Below are 20,101 nucleotides of genomic sequence, written 5' to 3' on the forward strand. Positions count from 1 at the left end.
CTGGCCTGCATCAGGTATGCTTATGTCCAGTTAAGTACCATTCAGCAAGGGAACACCTATCAAACCTTTCCCTTTGTCCTGCTTTCTGCTCCTGAAAGCATCTTGAGGCTGCTGAACCGGTGCAGTCCTGATCTTAGAGATTTGCTTATTCAAACATAAGGATTTGCCTAAACATGAGGAACATGCCCATGACTGATGGGCACGTCCCATACATAGTAATCCCAAGGCCACAAGAAAAGGCAAAAGGAAAAGCAAACGTTCATGGTACAAAACTGAATAGTAAAAACTGGCTACTGACTATGCCTCAGCAGTAAATTCTACCAGATACAGTGTGAACTTGTAGTAGCCTTGCGTGCAGTGTCCTGCTTGTTCTGAGTTGGCACACATGAAGGTCATTTTTCAATTAGACTCAAAAAAACCTCAGTCAAGCTTCTGCCAATCACACAGGGGCTAACAGCTGTAGGGCTGTTTGGAAAAGAGATGATACAGTCTGAAGTTGTAAGTGAACATTTGGGATTAAATGACTGCAGAACTGACTGTGAGAATGACTGTGAGATAAGAAACAAAAACAGACAAGGATGAAATGACCTGAATTGTGCTATGAGAAAAGGAGAACTTGATGTTGTTAGCCTGGATGTTTCCAAACACTAATACTTGCCTTTCAGTAATGTCAAAATAAAAATGCAGAGGGGAGTTACAGAGGAAAAGGTGGAAGCATAACTTCAATTCTTCTAAGTCTGATTGGGTTATAATTAGGGGTGGTGGTAGGTGAGGACAGAAATGGCCAGCAGGCAGGACCCCTGGTTAAATATAAACAACCTGAAATTCCACAGGACAAAGTCTGAACAGATTTGTTTGTCCTAGGAAAACCCAACCACTTGATCATAATGGCCTGCTTGAAGGTTGCCAGAAATAGTGACACACCATAGATTATATGAATGTGTCTCCTAAAGAATGTTTGCACATCAAACTGCTGCCAAGAGCTGAATTAAGGGACAGGAGAAAACAGGAATAAAAACCTGCTCTGCTTTACTGTAGCTCATAAATTTTGGTATAGCTCTTAGTCCTTAGTTTGGGTACCCAAACCCAGATGGATTAGTAAAAGCCTGTGTAAAGAACTTCCCCAAGGGAAGAAAACAAACCAACAACAACAAAAAAGACCCTTAATAGTCTTGTATTAAAGTAATAGGTCTGCCTGGAAACTTAGTTTTCCACAGGAGCAAATGCAGGGGGTTTTTAAGTGTAAAGGCTCTAGTTGAAACTTGTTATCCATGCTTTTGAGTGGTTTTGCATGAACAGAGAGATGCACATGTGAACTAATTGTGTCTGAATTCCACAATGCTGGCAAAGCCTATTCTTCCCCATACTATCTGTGAAGGCATACAGATGTGTCTCTTTGCCTAATAGTGACACAGTGACAACATTAGCCACCATTTTTTTTTAAATAAAGCCCTTCCTTGTGAAAAGCTTGCACAGCTGTGCTTGGCAGATAATTAATTTAGTTCTGACATCTTCCTCGCCAAGAACTTTTCAAGTATGATGCAAAGCTTGGATTTTTTGTTGATAAGGAGTTTTCTAGAAAGAAGTTGTTAAAGATTTTCTATGGCAGATCACACCCATTTCCCCAAAGCAGAAGCTGAGCTTGCCCAACCCACTAATAATTTCTGTCCTGTAGGCAGAATCTGCCTCAGGGCCTGTAGTGTGCACGGGCCAGCTGTGCTGTGTGATGGCAGCTGAGCTGTGGTTAGCCTCTAACCTTTGGTGGCAGTCCCCCAGCCCTGCGTGGAGCCTGGGGCCATTTGTGCGTCAGTTTACTTTCCATCCCATTTCCCCATTTCACGTCCTTGTAGCTGGTTTGCCACACCAAGGAAGGTACAAGTAGGTGTCAGTTCTGCACAGCAATCCCTGAGCTGTTAAAAGTCATTCTGAATTCCCTTTGCTCCTGCTCTGTTTATAGGTCTAGCCTAAGGCTTCAGTTGTTGGTTGCTCAGCTCTATTTCAGGCACATTCTACCTGACTGAAGTGCAAGCAAACTGCACACTTTTGGGTTGCTTCAGTTGCATTTCCAGATCTGCTTGCTGCAGAATTTCCCTCTGTTTGTGAGGAAAGCAGTGCTGGAGTTAAAATGGGCCTGAACACTGCTTCTTGAAGAAGTAATTGCTCCTAGGTTAACTGCACAGAGACTGGTAGGAGTGCTCCGTGTTGCTCGTGGGGCTGAAACTGAGACAATGCCAGTGCCACCACAACTCCAGCTTCACCTATGGAAAAAATGGCTGGAAAGTACCCACCAGGTGATGTCAGGAGCCATTGTGCAAGAACAGGAAGGGTGGATGATACAAGGCAAAGTGTCTTCAGAGGGCTCTTGCTCCACAATAAAAGAAAGGAGGAAAAAACTAACCTGTGATCAAGTGTTGTACTGCCATCCAGTTTCAGACAAGGAGCTGGAAAGCTCGGGGGCTGTAAGGGAGTGAAACTGTTAACTCGCCAAAGAAGAGCAAATGGGATGAATGTGAGAGGATGATTCTAGACAAGATGAAGAAGGAAAAGTAGGGGGTGGAGGCAATGGGGTAGCTGGAAAAGATTGACAGTTCCTTTGTTGGGACATCCTGACTAAACAACAGGACTGCAGTGAACAAGTAACAAGTTTCAGGCCCAGTCACTTTCTTAGTTGCTTTTAACACATCCATTTTATTGTCTGGGTCATCCTGCCTGTCTGATAATCCCACTTGCAGAGGTTCATGGTTTGTTGTCAGTCTCCCAGCTTAAAGTAATTACAGCTGCAGCTTGGGACTTCCTTTCTCCTGAAGCATTCTAGTGGTCAGCACCTTTCCCCTGCTAAGTGCAGAGGCCTGTAATCTCTCCTCTTAAAGACCCAGTGCTTTCACTGGGTCCAGTTATTTATAGATCCTATGATCCCTTCCTCTCTGTACTTCCCTTCTAGCATATCAGCTGGAAATCTTCTTCCAGGACCCATATTCTTCCCCTTTGACTTCACAAACTCTTTCCTTCCTGAGTCTATTGTTCCTGCTTTCAGCAGGAGGCTGACACCAAAACAATCCCCATCCCCAGCTGTGAGCATACTGGCCCTTTCTCTCAAATTCTCCTCAGGGATTCCCCTCAGGTGCCAGTGTTTCTAAGCAGTGCCACATCCACTATCCTTTGTATGTTTGTCTCACTTGGTGGCCCTGCAACCTTTCTACGCATTGTGGCCACCCACTGAGCTGAACCTCTGCTACCTACTCCCCACCCAAATCACAGTTCACAGGGGTGCTTATGTGCACTGATTATTGTTTGTTTTCAAAAGAGCATCCGAGTAAAACAACAGCTTTCTCATTTTTCCTTGCTCACATTATATTTTCCTTAGTGCTGCCTGCCTTGGGTCACTCTCTTCCCCTTCAGGCATGCCTCCTACCTGTCTTGTAAGTGCTGCAGACATCTAGTCCTTGTACTAAAGGGATTCAGTTTAGAAAACTCTGGTGAGTGAGGTGATTTGCAGGGAACTGAGATTACATATTTGCTGGAAAAGGTCACATCTGATAGGACAGCCCTGCTGGCTCTGTCCTCCAACAAGTTAGTGCTTGTGCTGTCTGGGCTACCTTCAAGGAAGCAGTGAAGCAGTTGAGAAACTCCAAAATTGGTATGTTGCTCTGGTGTGAAAAAAGAGGTGCTTCCCTCACTTTAGTACCACCATCTGCCCCCTCTCCACCTCTCCTTTTTCCCCCTGCACATGAGTCACTTGATTTTTTGGCTTATCTAATTCTAACATTAAAGTTCTTCAGTAAAGAATCTCAAAACCAGAGAAAGCACTAATTCTATTAAGTACCATGAGGCCTGTTCCAGGATTGTGGGCTGACAGTTAAGCTAGTCCTGACAACCCAAGACCAACATAAACTACAGTTCCCAAAGGCAGTACCTTTTTTGTTCAAGGAACTGGATTTCTTGTAACTTTAGGGTCTGTGAAACCAACTCCTTTGGCTGCTTGGTCTCTTGAGTTTCAGCTGCTGCAGATGTTGAAAGCAGGCAAGCGGCTCAAGGATGCAAGCAATTGTTGCATGCGTCAAAAACAGGCAAAGCCAAGTTGGCCTTGAAATGTTATGTCTCTGCTGTGCTCCTGCTGAACAGCTGGGCAGCACTGCTCCCTAGATCTGACCTCCCTCTGCTTGAGCACAACTTGGGGAACCCTCTCCTCCCACAGAGCACCAAGGAGATAGACACAGTTCCTAGCAGATAAATTTGCTGCTCACCTGAAAGGTTCCAGAGCCTGAAGCATGATGTGGCCAAAGGTGAGAAGTAGCGAGGATCACAGAAGTACACGAACTCCAACATGAGTGGCTGGATGCAGGAACACGGGCTCCATTGAGATGACATCAACTGTCACCCATGGCAGCAGTGCCTTTGTTAGGGCAGTGGCGTCTGACATGTGGGGATGCTGACACCTGGGTGTTGCTGTTGTACTGCTTGAGGATAAAACCGCACAGCAGCTCAGCCCCACCACTGCTGTGGAAGGTAGCAAGGAAGATGTAGCTAAGAAGCACTGTCTAGCATCTGTGGAGTCCTGCTGCCACATGCAGGAAGACTACTCCAATCACTGACACGTTGTCTGCACTGTATACCCCAGCTCCAAAGCCAGACTTTGCACACCACAGGTTGTAATGGATCTGCTTCTCCAGTGGCACTGTTCCAAAGAGCATCAAACAGTACTGGAACTCTGTCCCCAGCATGCAGACTGCCTGCCAAGGCACTGAAGGCTCAGGGCTGGTATTAGAGCTCAACAGACACCTGCAACAGAGAACACAGGAAGCTGAAGGAGGAAAAGCTCATGAAACCATGACCTATAAAGAACAATAAGGAAGCAGCTACCAACCGTACAGACCACCTGCTCCTATGTAATCTGAGGGGAAACAGACTTGGAAAACACTCTCCTTTCCTTGGCAGGCTGCCTTGTTTTCCCATCAGAGAAGGTGATAGATTTCCATCCCTTTTGGGTTCAGAGGGTATGTTCGTCTCTTCATCCACCTGAAAGATTTTTTTGGTCTTTGCTCTGTGCGAGGCCTTGTAATTAGCTTCCCTAAGGAAATTCTATTCCCCATCATCCTAGCTGTACCTCTTTCCTTCATGTTCAAGAGAATGTCTACCAAGGGAACGTCACTCAGATGCAACCTGCTGCAGGCTCTTTATGGTTCCCATCCTTTCTGATCCAAGCTCCTCACCGAACCTGATCATATTTATAAGATGAAATGCTACGTGATACAAGGCACACACCAGTCCACTGTTCTGTGATTCTCCACTACTCATTTTTAGTTTCCCCATTTCCTGCAACTCAGTAATAGCACTGGATACAGCAAACCTTGTTCTATTTATTAACCACCTCAAAAGGCTGAGCATGTGTCTTACATCTGTCTTACGACTAATGGCTGAGAGGTTTAATGACTGCCTTCTGGGAGACAGATGTTACAACTGCACCCTGCCTTGCTATGGGATCTAGCTGAGGGTCTTTTTGCAGCTTCCTCCCCTTTCCAGGTCTATGGAAGACCCAACACATTTTCCCAGTAAGCCAGCAAATATTTTTTGTAATACATTCCCCTCTTGCATCCCATACCCTCCCTGGCCTCTGGGCTCAGGTAGTTTTCCAGAAGTGCTCTCTCACATCTGCTAAAAGCCTGTAGCCATGGAACAGCAGAGCCAAGATACAGATCTGCCATGCTTTAGGTAGACAGAAATAATATGACTGCAATGAGGCAGAAGGTCCGCACCTCTGCAAGGAGACTGTGTTGGTACTACTTCCATTTTTTTACATGTCTTGTTAGCTAGGACAGGAATGATGTCTGCCAGTGAATCAGCCTTGCTGGTACCAACTGCTGCTGTATTTTGGGGGAACCTAAGGGTGTGAATTGCTTCCCGGATGGCTCCTGTATGGAACAAAACTGTGGGTCACTCCGAGAACAGTTAAGCCAGTGATTAATAAATATGCAAACATACATGGCACAGTGCAACCTTGGGTGAGTGGGTAAAGAAGCAAGCCCTTTGGCTGCCAAAACAGACAGCCAAGGCAGGGGCACCTAAATCAGCCTTCCTCACTCTCTCCCCTGAGCCACTCTCCTGCCTTTACCCTGCTGTCCCAGCCCAGCTGAACTGGTTGCACTCAGGGGGCTATAGCAACTCCAAGCTCTGGAAGCTGCTGCAGCAGCAAAGCTGCAGTTCATCCACCACACAGAGGAGTGTGGGGGGCGTAGGTGGCTGCTGCAGAAAGCAGTGCTTTTCTACTGCCTTCCAGGCTTTCTCCAGCACTGCCAAAGGCTTACCCTACCTCTAACCAGCCTTGGGGCTTTACTCCCTCTCTGACTTTGTTCATAGCAAGACAGCTCAGAGCCTGCTGACTGCCCAGTCTGCCCACCTTGCTCCCACATGGTGTGGTGAGCATGGCTTTAAGCCACAGGACACGCTGTGACTGACACCTGCTAAGCAGCCTGCTCCAAGCAAGGACAACTGTTATAGCACATCTCCAAAATGACCACTACAGCAAGGTATGAAACATTCCCAGTCCCCCTCCCCTGAAGACATCTGCCAGCTCTCCTTTAATTTGGGGCATCCCCAGAGCCTCCCAGATCCCCAGCACGTCATGCCACTCACAGATTTATTTTCAAACGGTGTGTTTGAAAATATTCAACAACAATACTGGGAATAGGGTTACAAAAGCAAAGCATAAAAACATAACATGTATATGCATATATACAGTTACTTAACAACTAGGTTAGAGCAGCAGTCAAGACTCATGCTGTAGTTACACACTCCATCAAGCCTCAGCCATTTTGCCAGGCAGCCCAGCAGCATCAGCTGACACAACTGATAGAGACAGTGCTCTCCACCCTTCCAAACCTTCCTGGAAGTTCCAGGAGGAAGAGCAATCAGCTCAGCGAAGCAAGGACAGCTGGTGTTAGGGCTGGGCTAGGGTTGTGACTCAGACCATGGTTACCCACTTGTCAGAATAGCGCAAGGGACAGCATGTGCAGCAGGACCCCTTCTGGCTGCAGCACACCCCCAAACCAGATCAAGCCATTACTCTGCTTCTCAGTACCTCTGGAGTTACTCATCTATTGTGCTCCTTAATTTGTATGCTTCTTCTACCCTTGCTGGCTTCTCTCCAAACCACAACATTTGTTTGATTTGCAGTAAAACTGCCTAAGTTGTAAACCTTAACAAAATATTCACTCTACATGTAGCATAATAGCTCCTTATCTTAAATCTCGCTACAAGCATTGTATGGAGTCAGCATGTGATGTGACTGCCTGCCTTCGTACAGTACTTTTTCCTACAGAGACAGCTACTAATTACATTCTGTGTGGCACACTGGCAGACTGGTCCCAGTATCTGTAAACTGGCTGTTCAAAAACAAACCAAATATATATCTATATTTGGCAACCCTGTTTTAAGTGTTGTTCCTCTCTCCACACGTCACTAGGTTCCTGATACCCCACCACTCACACTGTGACCCATGGGACACTGTCTCTCCCACTTCTTTTTCAGGTAGTTTCCTCATTCAGCAAAAGCTTGAGAGGCCAATGGGTCCAAGTAGGACGGCAGGAGGCATGCCCTCCCTCTTCTTCACAGTTATTCTGGTTCACAAGCTGGAGGGCAGTAGAAGACAGCTAGGTCCCTTCTCCCCACTGTCACCCTGCTTCCAGATGGGTCTCCAGAGGGTCACCTTCTACTCTCCTTGGCTTAGACCTGCAAGTGCATGGCAGGTTTTACACCCACTGTGGCACTTCACCCCTGATCTTCTCCAGCTCTCGTCTGACACATCCCCTGCTTCTCATGCAGGGCCCTTGGGTTTTCTCTCTGCCACTTTTCCTTCCACAGTAACCTCGCACTCACAAGCAACAAGACTTCTGTGCTGAAAAAGTGTCCCCAGTAGTATGGCACACTCCAAGAATGTGCCTGGTTACCTTCCTTTGCTCTATTGCATGATGCTGGAGACTGTCACTGACATTGGTAACAGCACCATCTCTCATTAGGAGACTACAAATGGCTCAGGGTCTGGTGTCACAGCAATCAGAAGAAAAGAGTCAAATTTTACACGTGATGTAGATGGACACAAAAGCTGAAAGCCGAAGAACAGGATGCCAGCTAGCTGTTCAGAAATTCAACAGCAAAGCACATGAGATGCAAGAGAAACAGATGCAGGAAATAGCAAGAACTGTGCAGTGACAGCACATGCTCACAGGGAAGAGTCAGCAGCAGGAGGTCTTTCCTGTACTGGAAGTGGCAACAAAAAGAAGCTGACTATTTCTCAGAGCAGGAGCATACTCTTCCTGCTTCTTTTATGTAAAACTGATGGACAGGATCGGCAGCCTTGCCAGGACTTGGAGCAACCAGCATGGGCTGGAAGGCTTGCAAGGGGCCTGGCTGAGACAAAGCAGCTTAAATAACTCTGCTGTAGGCAAGCCTTCCTGGGTCACAGCACAATGAGCACAAACCATGTACCCCTTCACAGAACAGCAGAGCCTGCACTCTCCCCACATGCCTTCTAGCACAGACAGGCAGAAACAATGTGTGATACTGAGCTACAGACCTCAAAGATTGCCTTGGCTCCTCCTGTGTACAAGCCATTCTTCTTTCATAAGCCCCAAACAGTGGTAACAGCACTGCAAATAGACTCTGTCCCTCCTAATTCCTGCACAGCTCATCCCTCAGGCAGCCAAACACAGACATCACCAGAATAAAGCCTGCACAGGAGGAGAGCAGCATCACACTGCAGCACAGTAGATGGGGACAAGGTGGAGTAAGCAACTCAACCCTGGCAATGCCTGCTCTGCTTGCCATGCTCAGGTATTGTGGAGATGAGTAATGGCTGATGAAGGCACAGCCCTATGGGAGCTGCCCTCAGCTCTCTTCTTCTCAGGGTGCAGCCAGCTCTTGCAACACTCAACACTGGCTCTCCTGGTATGACTGCGAGAACAGCTGCACCATGAATGGGATCAGGGAACTCAGATGGTTTAAAAATAACTGTGACAAAAAGCTATCAGTTACTTTTACCTGAATTGATTCCCCAGTACTGCTTGTGTAACCCCAGAAATGGGCACACAGAAGCAATCAAGGTAGCAGAGTAAGAGCAACACGTGCCCTGCCAGGCTGCATCTAGCTTTGCTGCCAGCCTCAGTACCTTGTCCTGGGGCAGCTCGAGTCAGATGAGCGTGCAGAAGCCTCCTGTCTTACTGCAGAGCAGCCTATCTCTGTACCAGGTCCCAGCTGACTGTGCAGCTTGGCCCCTGCCGAGCCCCAGAACACAAGACTCAACACTCCTGCTAAGCCTTGCTCTGCAGGAGTTTTTGCTGAACGTTTCAGTTGTACCTGGTTGTATCTTTACATCCTCAAACTTTACAGACCTTGCTAAGATCATGCATCCTGGGCTCCCATGGCAATTAATTCTACCATCTATCTTGCATATCAATGGAAAAATCAGAAATAAGTGACATAGAAACCTTTAAATGTCAACTGGGAGCTGCCTTGTCCAGATACTTCCACATTTACTGCTAGCAACAGACTGGTGTGACTAAACGATCTCCTTCTGGAAGGAAGGAAAGGAGGCGCGTTCTGCTCCAGCTCAGCAGTGCCATGATAGCGGGTAGCTCCTGCTGTCCTTGCTCCGCAGTCGCTTGTTTTCCCTTGTTACGGTGCGAAAGGGGCTCTCTGCCACTGACACAGTTCAAAGCACAACCACATCTTCTACTCTCTTGCACCGCAGCGCAACGACGCGCCGGTCTATGACTGAGCACGGTAAGGTCCTGACACAGTGCCTGATCTGAAGCAAGCCCTTCCCTACCTGGATCACCGCCCCGCGCCGCTCTGAGGAGCAGGCCGCGCTTCCCGCTCACTAAATCACTCTCCAGCTGCGGCCTCAGCGCGGGGACACCGCACAGCCCCCGACTCCCTCAGGCAACGGCCGCTCCGGGAGCTCTGCGGGGGTCCGAGAGCCGCGCGCCGCGCCTCGAGCCGCCTCGAGCCGCCTCGAGGCGCCGGGGCTTCGCAGCTACCGCGGCGCCGAGCCGGGTCATCGGGACCGCCCATCCCCACATGAGCCGCGAGCACGCCCCCTGCCGGCGGCCTGGGGACGGCCCGTCCCGGTGCCGGTTTGAGCTCGGGCGGTTCCCGTAGTTCCGCTCGCTCCTCCGCCTGTTGGGCCCTGTCGGGACCCGTCGACGCAGTGGCGTGTGGGAAGGAGAGATGATGGCGGCGGAACCGAGCAAGACGGAGATTCAGACTCTTTTCAAGCGGCTCCGGGCGGTGCCGGCCAACAAGGTAGCGGGCGGGGCCGGGAGGGCGCTCCGGTTCCCGGCGGGGCCGGTAATCTGCGGGCTGGAGTCAGGGCGGAGGGGTTGGGGCCTGGCTGAGCGGCCGCGGGGCGAGGCGAGGGCTCTGCCCAACCCGGCCGTCCCTCTGCCCCTCCAGTCGTGCTTCGACTGCGGCGCCAAGAACCCGAGCTGGGCCAGCATTACCTACGGGGTCTTCCTGTGCATCGACTGCTCCGGCGTCCACCGCTCCCTGGGCGTGCACGTCAGCTTCATCAGGTGTGTGGGAGCGGGCCGGCATGTTGCGTTTTGCTGCGGGGCTCGGGGATTCCGTCGGGGAAAAGCTTCGTCGCCAAGTGGTGGCTTCGCACCGTGTGTCTGCGTACGGGGAGCCGCGGGTCAGTGGGCAGGACGGCGGCGTGCTGTGTCCCCTGGGTCGCATAACAGCGTCCGGACTTGGAAGAAGTTGAAAGGAGACCGTGGTGTGTGAATGTCGTTAGTGAAACAGTCTGAGTGTTTTGTAACGCTGAGCAAAGCAAAAAGAGGAGTGTTGTTAGCAGGAATGTTATTCAGTCTTCTCTGAGTTAGCCCAGAGGGGAAGGTGGTTTTGGATTTTCATCCACTGCTCTTATTTTCTGTACCTGTAAAAACTTTCTGAGTAACAGAATAGTGATCATTGCTCATACAGAGATAAGTCAAGTAACCCTAAGAGACATGCCGTGCCCTTGCTCCACTTGACCATTTGGGGCTGCTTTGTCATGTGCTCTGGCTTGATTGGAGGGGTGGGCCGAGCATGAGTCTTTGTGCTGTGGTGAGATCAGATGTGGAACGGAAGCTTTCCTGATTCAGGCCCCACCTCTCAGCAAGCCGTACCAGTGAGACGCCCTCTCAATTTGGGTGCCATGTTATTTGGTATGAAGCTGAAGCTAACTTTGTTCCTTGCTTTAAAAGTTCGGGTTAATTCCTGATAATTCACTGAGATGTGCTTTCCCCCTTTGCCTCCTGTACTCTGGTGGAACAGAAGTGGGATCTCTGACTGTTGTGGCTTGGAGCGTGCTTTTGTGTTTGGCATGCCTGCCTATCATTAATAGCAGTAATTTGTTTTCATGCAGGTCCACGGAGCTCGACTCTAACTGGAACTGGTTCCAGCTGAGATGTATGCAAGTGGGCAGCAATGCCAATGCGGTGAGGAACTTCCATAGGCATTTTGCTTATTTTCTCCATTGCTAATCCACATCCTCAGTTTCTTGTCCCTTTCTTTTGTGTGGCTTTCTGGGTACCAACCTTTCTCTCTCTTTTCTTTCTCTTGTTTTCTTGAAATGTATAATGAGGGCAGGCATTTGTCAGGTGCACTTGGAAGTCAGCCTGTGACCTATGCATGTATTGTTTTCTGGCATGCAGATCAGTCATTTCCTGACATCATCTTTAAATGAGAGGCATAGTCCTCTTAAACAAAAGGAGTTAGTAACACTGATCAGCTGGGAAGCTCTTGTTCAGCATGGTGACAAAAGCGTTCCTCTGGGAATGAAAGGGATTGTTCACATCCCTCTGGGGTTTGGATGAGACTTCTTGGGGAAAGCTGAGCTGATCAGTGCAAGCTTCATGCCATGTGCTCAGTATTATATCTCCTGTCTTTGGGAAGCTTCTTGTTCCTGTAGTGTTTGTGTCATGTCTAACTGCTACTTGAGTATCATCTAGCAGCAAGGAGACTGAATGTTCTTCTCATTTCAGACTGCTTTCTTCCGCCAGCATGGCTGCACTACAACAGATGCCAATGCTAAGTATAACAGTCGAGCTGCCCAGATGTACAGGGAGAAGATCCGGCAGCTGGCAAGTGCTGCCATGGCCAAGTATGGCACTGATGTAAGTCTAAGCAGCTCTCTACAGTTAGACATGTAGCACTTCATGCTGAGTCTTGTAGGATAGCTTCTTTTTAACTCTCTTCTCTTCAGTTGCTCATAGATGGACTCAGTGGAGCCCCTGGGCATTCCCCTGACAAGAGTGATGCTGATTTCTTCATGGAGCACACACAGGTGGGAAGAATTGCTTACACCAGACAGCTTTAACAGCTCTCAGGTGGCCGGCTGGTCATCCAGGAGCCTGGAGTGGCAGTAGGAGCAGTTCTGCTTAGTTGAGAAGGATTCTAAACTGTATACACATTCAGCGGTAACACAGAACAACTAAGATTCAGTCATCAGTCTGGAATATAGTCCACAGATATAAATATTTCTATATGGGTTTTCAGTACCCATGCCTTTTCTCTTTGAGAACATCTTTATCTTCAGGGAATCTCCCTGGATAACGCAGAGTCTCTTTGGACAGTTAAAGCAAAGGTTGGCTATTACTTTGAACATCTGGTTTAGTCAGCTTTCCAGTGGAAGTGGATTTGGCCAACTGCTTGTACAATACTCTATTATTCCTTGTGGTATTCCATTTTGCTTTTATATATATATATATTTTTATCTCAGTAAAGGAATGTAGGGTTGAGTTATCTTCAGTGAGGACATAGTCTGTTGTTTGGAACATGTTTTCTTGACTTTAAGCTGAATAAAGGCATCTGAACTAGAAGTAAGTTTAGGTTTGTTAGATGTATTCATCCTCTGCAAATCAGTAGAGTGATTATCTCCTTACAGTCTTCCAGAACCTGGGATGTAGCAGATGCCAGCCAGAATCCTGCACAGTCTTCCTTGGACATGGAAAAAGCACCAAAGTCATCAGAAAGCAGTGAAGCAGCACGTGAGTTCTCTGCTGAATAATGTTCTCAAGAACCTGACTTAATTTCCAGGGGAGGACAGTCCTGTACTCTCTGTTGGAAAGGCTTGTTTCAGGTTTGAAGAAATGGAAGCTCTGTGCGCTGTCTGAAAATGGCATGTGAACATAAAGCAGAAAACTGTTTCTGAGATAAGTTACAAAGAAAACAAGAATCTGGAGCATGACAGTAATTTGAAACAGCTTTGTGTATTCACTTTCAGAATGTTTTCTTTCTTTTAACATGTTGAGGCCACTGCAGAGTGGGTAACTTGCTGTGTGGAGATCTAAGGTAGTTGTGCTTGGGAAATTGCAGCTTTCAAGCTGGAACTTAGCTTGGTTTGGTTAGTGGGGGGCACAGAAGTTAGAAGAGAGATAGTGAAACTATCACATTGTGAGAATAAAGGAGTTAAGAGTATCTCCCACAGAGGGTGGTGACACACGGACCAGGTTGCCCACAAAGGTTGTGGATCCTCCCCCCATCCCTGGATGCATTCAAGGCCAGGCTGGATGTGGCTCTGGACACCCTGATGTAGTGGTTGGCGACGCTGCACAGCAGGGGGGTTAAAACTAGATGATCGTTGTGGTCATTTCCAGCCCAGGCCATTCTATGATATGATTCTATGATCTCTGAATGTACTCTCCTGTTCTTGTGCCTGTAGATCCAAGCGAAGGCCCATCTATTGACTTGTTGAGCACATCTCCTAAAGCTCCTATAGGTAAGTAAGATTCTTTAGGGTCTCTTAGATGAGTCTTGCTGTTACACCTGCTGCTCAGCAGTAAGCTTAGTGGAGCTGGAAACAATGAACCTATTTTCAGAATGTTGAAAGGAGCTTTTATCTTCCTTTGGAAGCAATACTGAGGATTTCTGTAAATCTCCACAACAATCCACAGCTTATTGGAGGGTATCTTGCTCCTTTGGGTGTTTGAGTTCAAGGATATCTCATCTCTGAAGTTTGTTTTCATTTTGGGGCTTTTGGTATTTGTGTATCTGGAATTTGGCTGATCAAGGCCACGTGGCTGTTTTGTGTTTTGTTTTGCTTTTTCCTCCAGAAACTTGGAAGCAAGTAAATCTTTAGCTTGCTGAGTAACAGGAGTTTATATCTGATTGTCCCAACCATTGCTCTCCTGTCTGCATCTTGCAGAGCTTTTCTTATCAAGAGTATGCTTATAGCCCACAGTGGGCTTCATCCTGGGTGGAAAGACTATGTCCTTAAGTGTCTATTCATTCCCCATATTTGTTTCTTCTCAGACATGTCCATGTACCTGTCACCACAGGAGCCTGCTCCTGCCAGAGGTAACTGGCTAACAGGTGGCCTGCGCTGGCTGCTTGTCACAATTCTGCCTGCCCATTTTGTGATTCTGCCTTCCAATCTAACTTTAGCTTCTTTTGCTTAGAGGGAGAGAATGAGCCAAAGCTTATGTGTATCATATTGGGATCTAAGCTAAATATTGTTTCTCTGGAAAGGGATCTTACTAAAAAAAAAAAAAGCATTTCCTGACAGTAATAAAATTAAAGAAGTTATAAATGGTGAGCTGAAAGTAGTATCAGGTAGGGGATTTGGGACATTCATCTCACTATTTAAAAAAATTATGATAAATTTAGAAAAGGTCATTCTCAACAGCCTTTCCAGTATCTCAAGTGTGGATTGACAAAAGTCATGTGGGTATAGGAAGTAGGGAGACACTTTTGGAAGAAAGGCCCAACAAGGGCAATCAGATTATGGAACTGTGCAGTGTTAAAAGCTGGAAAAGTATCATAGGAAATCAGTCTTTATGCTTGCTTTGTTCTTACACTTTTTCCACAGACATCTGCTGCTTGGCTGGACCTTGGCTGTTTTTACAGGCATGGTGTGCCTTATCCCCTCATATTGACAGCTTTCTGATAGAAGGTGTTGAGAAACCTGTTGCTTCTATAGCACAGTGCATTTTAGGTTCATTTTGTTGGTGGTACATGTAAATGTAGCTTTAGGGTTCTTGCTTCTTTGTTCCTAAGGCACTGGTGAGACACTGAGCTTTAAATGGCTTTGAAGCTGTGTTCTCTTGGATTTATGTATGAAGTAAATCTAGTGCCTCTCTAGCACTGATTGTACCAGATAGGGTCACCAACCACATGACACTTGAAGGCTCTTTTTGAAGGCCTTACAAGTTTCTCCAGGGATGGATATGCTTCTCCAGGTCACCGGCCTGCAAAGGTGAAGCTTTTCAGTGCATTTTTCTTGGCTGAGTGAAGTCTTACGTGAAGCTGCATGGTGTGCCCTGGATTCTATAGCAGCTGGACTATGGTGGATGTTTGTGAGGATTCCTGGTTTATTTTGGATTCTTAAAATAATTCACTTCTGCTTATTTGCGCTTTGCTTCTCTTGCAGAACTGAAATCCTCCCTCATTGGAAAGAAGAAGCCAGGAGCTGCCAAAAAAGGGGTATGTTGGAGCTCCTATTTTCTGGAGAGGCAGCAGAGCACATCTCGTATTACCGCTGTCCTTTCCCTGAGCCCTTCCTTTCTGCCCTTAACCATGCTGCCTACTGAGAGATACATGTAGGGAAGGCAGAGCTTTATCTCACTGCCTCTTTTGAAAGATAGCTTTTATATTAATAGAAAAAAATAGGCTTTGGATCATTACTTGTTATGGTCTAGAGTGTACTGTGGCTGATCTCTTAGCACTTGCTGCTGGAGGGTTAACTCTTGTGTGTTTTTCCATGTTTTGCTGCAGGCAGTACTGTGCCTACACAGGGAGACTGACTTTTATGTGGGTTTTTTGTTGTTTGTTTGTTTTTAAGTTGGGTGCCAAAAAAGGTCTTGGAGCCCAGAAAGTGAGTAGCCAGAGCTTCAATGAGATTGAGCGGCAAGCTCAGGTGGCAGAGCAGCTGAGGGAGCAGCAGGCAGTGGAGTCCAGGAAACAAGCCGAGGAGTCCATGTAAGTGCCCTGTTTGTTCTGAATACCTTTCATACGTAAATCAGAGGTAATGTGGCTGATGCTATTCACTCCAGGCCCACCTGATATGAAAACATCCTGCATAGTAGGATGAGCAGTAACCATAAGCCAAAGTGGTCCTTATAACAAGGCAAAAGTTATACCTCTGCGAAAACTTTTGCCTCTGGAAGAGTTTAAGGAGCAGATGTGGAAGTATTTGATTTTATTTTCTGTTGACCTTGGGACAGGATTGAGGAAGCAAAAGGCCGAACTGGATGAGGTGTTCTTGTACCTATGTCTGGGGGTGGGGAAGCAATGCCTACACCATGGAAATCAAGGTTGGCTAGAAAAGAGTTGCATCTCAGAGTAAGGGAGATGACAAGCTTCTGTGAAAGGATTTTTGTCTGAGCTTTTGTGGCAGCTGGTGTTTTGAAGGGTTATCAGGATAGTTTTGCCCTTTTACGGTGTAGGCTGGGCTGAGGGAGAGGGTAAAGAGCTGGATCTCACCACACTTCTTTCCTTTAGAGTCACCTCAATGCGACTGGCTTATCAGGAACTGCAGCTTGATCGAAAGAAGGAGGAGAAGAAGCTTCAAAACCTTGAAGGGAAGAAGCGTGAACAAGCGGAGAGGCTAGGCATGGGCTTGGTGTCAAGAAGGTACAGTTGTGAATGGCATAGGACAGATGGAGGTGCTTTGGAACCGCCCTGCTCTGGAATAGTTTCCTGAGCAGTAGCTTGCTGCTCCTGTGGTACAGAAGGAGCTTGTATGCTGGACTGTGTCTAAAAATGCTTTGGGCCCCAGAAGGAATGGAACCTGTTCAAAAGTTCTAGTTCTCATTTGAGCTTTTCCAAAGGTGATTATGGCTGGTGGGTGCCTAGTTCTAGAGCCTTGCTGCTTGACAGATGTCCCTGTGTAGGCAGATGTGATCACCTTTAAGATCACCTTTAAGAAGATGACTTGGAACTTCTAAGGGAGTCAAGCCAGATGTGTGGTGAAGGTTTCCCACAGCTCTCACTTTAGGCTTGTGGCACTTGCTTTGTCTGTAAAGGCGATGTTCAGTTTTGAGGGATATAGGGTGTAGCAGCTGGAAGCAGTCATACTTTTCAGCCCTAACTGCCTGTTTCTTGTGCTAGTTCTGTTTCACACTCAGTGATGTCTGAGATGCAAGTAATTGAGCAGGAGACGCCACTGGCTGCAAAGTCTTCCCGCTCCCAATTGGACTTATTTGAAGATGGTGGAGGCTTCACATCTGGACCCCCCAAGTAAGACTGAGATTCAGTGTAGTCATTGGCTTATTCCCAGACACAACATTGGTCCTAAATTACCCATTTTTGGTATCTAGGTACAAATATAATCCCTTCTCATTTGAAGATGCCTTTGGCTCACGATGGGAAACAGACTCCTCATGGGGTATGGACAAAGACGAGGAATCAGAGGTGACAGTTTCCAGTATTCGGCCAATTTCAGAGAGGTAAAGCAACCACTACTGCTTCTGTACCTTCTTTGTGTAGGGCTAAGGTATAGGTGTAAGCTGGAGGAGAGATGCTACTGTATTTTGACAGTATCTGAGCCTTGTACTGCAGAAGATAACATGCATAAATGACCCTGAGAAAACGAGCCTTCACTGAAAGACTCGTTCATTTCTATGCCTGTTGCATCTCAGTCTTTATTAGTCATCAAATTTAACTGCCCTGAAGAGGGGAGAGGAGATCCCCGATAGTAGCTAGTGCCTGGGGCTTTGTTGCTTTTCTTTGATCAGATAGGATCTGAGAGAGAAGTCTTCTCTTACTGATTTGGTGAGTTTAAGCTATCTTCTGTTGTTGTGTCCTCAGGCCTACCAGTAGGCGAGATATGGAGAACAGGACATCAGTTGTGGAATCTAATGAAGCTCGGCAGAAGTTTGCAGGAGCTAAAGCCATCTCTTCAGATATGTTCTTTGGGCGGGAAGCAGATGCTGAGGTACATGCACTCTGCAGTGCTTAAGTTGGTACAGCTCTGGCTTCATCTTCTCCTGTTTGCACGGGTTGTACCCTTCCTTTACTTTTTTTGTCCTTTCTTCTGCAGTATGAAGCCAGGTCCCGACTACAGCAGCTCTCGGGCAGCAGTGCTATCAGCTCTGCAGACCTGTTTGGGGAGGCTGAGAATGCACACTCAGGTTCGTTAATGCTGGGGAGGGAGGGGGGTGAAGGCAGCTTTGGAGGATCTAGACTGGGGAGGGGTCAGGGTGCTCTCTGGTGCTGGGGAACTCCAGCCTTACTTGTGCTGCTTCTCGTAGGTGGTGTATCAATTGGAAACGTTCTGCCTGCTGCTGATATCGCACAGTTTAAGCAAGGAGTGAAGTCAGTTGCTGGCAAGATGGCCGTCCTAGCCAATGGAGTGATGAACTCCCTCCAGGTGAGGTTATGCAACAGTACCCCTTCATGTAGGCTCTAGTCATGCTCAGGTGCTTTAAACATATCTTGACTTCCACTGGGATTACTACTGTCTTCTCAGATTGCATGGAAAGTCCCATGTACAGATGCACCTTTTGTATCTGAGGACTTAATAACTGAGCAATTCCAGGTGGCCAGTGAACACTACTTGGACAGCCTTACACTTTTGCTGGACAGGTTGTCATATTATGTCTGTTATGTCAGACAAATCCTGGGTGGAACTTAAAATTTGAGTGCATTTTACCTCTTATTTTGGCATGTTTTCTGTCTTGATGTAAATTTTCACTGATCTCTTATCTCTTGTTTGTGTTCCAGTCCCAAACACCCTAAGACCTTGTTGTTTGCCTCTTAAGAGTTGGTGCAGTGTTGCAGCATGGTGACTTGGTGTGTTTCCTCCCCAGGATCGTTATGGCTCATATTGATGACCCAAGGACTGCAACTCACAGGGAAGCCAGCAAGAGGCACTGATGCCACTTTTGCCTGGAGTACACTCTGCAGGATTGTCTTAGTTTATCTGGGGTGGGTGGGGAAGGGAGAAGGAAAGCAGAAGGGTTCAGCATGTGGCTGTACGCAAGATGCTTTCCAAATATCTCTGGATTCCACACTGCATTAAAATTCAATGTGCCCTCAACCCACTGCTACTTACTAGCCAGTGGAGACTGGGATAACCTCCCTGCTGTGAAAGATAAGATGGGAACTCCTGTGGCTGCCCTCATCAGTGCTGCTGTCCTTCTTAGCCCATACCTTAGCTCACCATGTTATAGAGGAAACGGGGATGCTGTATTTCTGAATGTGGTGTTACCTGATCCTCATGGACATGACTGTGGTTTCTTGTTCTGCTCAGTGCTTCTATTGCCTGTTTCCACGCAGGCTGCTGTTGCAGTTCACATCACTGGTAAGACATTTTCAGCTGCAAGGTTCTAGTGTGCATGGTAGTCCATGGTGTCACGGATTCCTCTGTATTTTCAGGGTCTGCTTTGTACCATGGGATAATTTTTCCTATTGTCTTGTAAACCAGCATGTATTGATGCAGGAGAACAAATCAAAGCAAAGATTATTTTTTTAGCTTCTAATCACATCAACAACAACAACAAAGTCCCAGGTACTGAAGTATGGTAAGGATGTTTGCTGGACCGCTGGCTAGTGTGTTGCTCAGCTATACTTTACTTCCAGACTTGGACAGAGAGAAAAATCCTGACCTCTGACTTAACCGAAGTGTGTTGTGGGTGAGGGGGGCTGCATGAGGACTGTTATTTTTGTCCTGCTCAGGTTGACTCTTTGCTCCTGACTGTGTTTTTAACAAGAGCTATTTTCAGGTATCTTTGACTATGCAGTTGAGGATGGAATAGCCCTTTATCCCCTATTAAGTGCTCTACAGTTGAAAAATAACTGTATTAGCAAAACAAGAGGCTGGGTCTTTTTATTCTGTGGGTTCCCATCAACAAACCTCCTGCAGGGCTGAGTCCCAACCTTGTGCCATCTTTTCATAGACCTGGGCCAGATTTGTGTGGTGGGAGCCAGAGGGGCTGCGGTACCAGCAAGTCCTGCTGCCTCAGCAGCTGCCCTGTCTCTACCTGCATGGTGAAGCCATATGGCTGCCTGGAGAGTGGGAGAGGCCTGAGCGTCCCTCTACCTTCACCTCAGTTCCCCACCACGTGGCTGGAGGCAGACAGAGGCTTGAGAGGGGAGCAGGCAGAGTGAGCCCTGGGGAGGGTACGGA

The 20,101-nt window shown here is 47.3% G+C and overlaps 2 protein-coding genes across 4 annotated transcripts in view; one reads left to right on the plus strand and one right to left on the minus strand.

Annotated features, from left to right (window-relative positions):
• DDB2 (damage specific DNA binding protein 2) overlaps window positions 1–9,993 on the minus strand; it is a 49,219-nt gene extending 39,226 nt beyond the window's left edge. The window contains exons 1-2 of one of the 2 annotated variants that reach the window (XM_048949801.1): window positions 9,821–9,993; window positions 4,245–4,779 (exon numbers count right to left, since the gene is read on the minus strand). In XM_048949801.1, coding sequence (XP_048805758.1) covers window positions 4,245–4,368 — 124 coding nt within the window. In that variant the 5' untranslated portion in view covers window positions 4,369–4,779; window positions 9,821–9,993. Of the gene's footprint in view, window positions 1–4,244; window positions 7,413–9,820 lie in introns of those variants that run through there. The other variant, XM_048949802.1, reaches the window with a different exon arrangement.
• A 113-nt stretch (window positions 9,994–10,106) lies between these two features.
• ARFGAP2 (ADP ribosylation factor GTPase activating protein 2) lies at window positions 10,107–20,013 on the plus strand. 2 transcript variants are annotated; one of them, XM_048949809.1, is made up of 17 exons: window positions 10,107–10,296; window positions 10,447–10,565; window positions 11,399–11,471; window positions 12,018–12,149; window positions 12,239–12,319; window positions 12,920–13,022; window positions 13,697–13,753; window positions 14,287–14,331; window positions 15,404–15,456; window positions 15,815–15,951; window positions 16,474–16,605; window positions 17,083–17,211; window positions 17,292–17,420; window positions 17,782–17,908; window positions 18,014–18,104; window positions 18,225–18,343; window positions 18,783–20,013. In XM_048949809.1, the coding sequence occupies exons 1-17, from the start codon at window positions 10,222–10,224 to the stop codon at window positions 18,801–18,803; spliced, it is 1,623 nt and encodes a 540-aa protein (XP_048805766.1). In that variant the 5' UTR covers window positions 10,107–10,221; the 3' UTR covers window positions 18,804–20,013. The 2 variants fall into 2 exon arrangements, with proteins under 2 accessions (XP_048805766.1, XP_048805767.1); XM_048949810.1 differs by lacking the exon at window positions 14,287–14,331 and having other exon boundaries at window positions 10,109–10,296.
• Window positions 20,014–20,101: the final 88 nt, after the last annotated feature.

This window comes from Lagopus muta, chromosome 6 (genome assembly GCF_023343835.1).
Source record: "Lagopus muta isolate bLagMut1 chromosome 6, bLagMut1 primary, whole genome shotgun sequence".
NCBI classification, from domain to species: Eukaryota; Metazoa; Chordata; class Aves; order Galliformes; family Phasianidae; genus Lagopus; species Lagopus muta.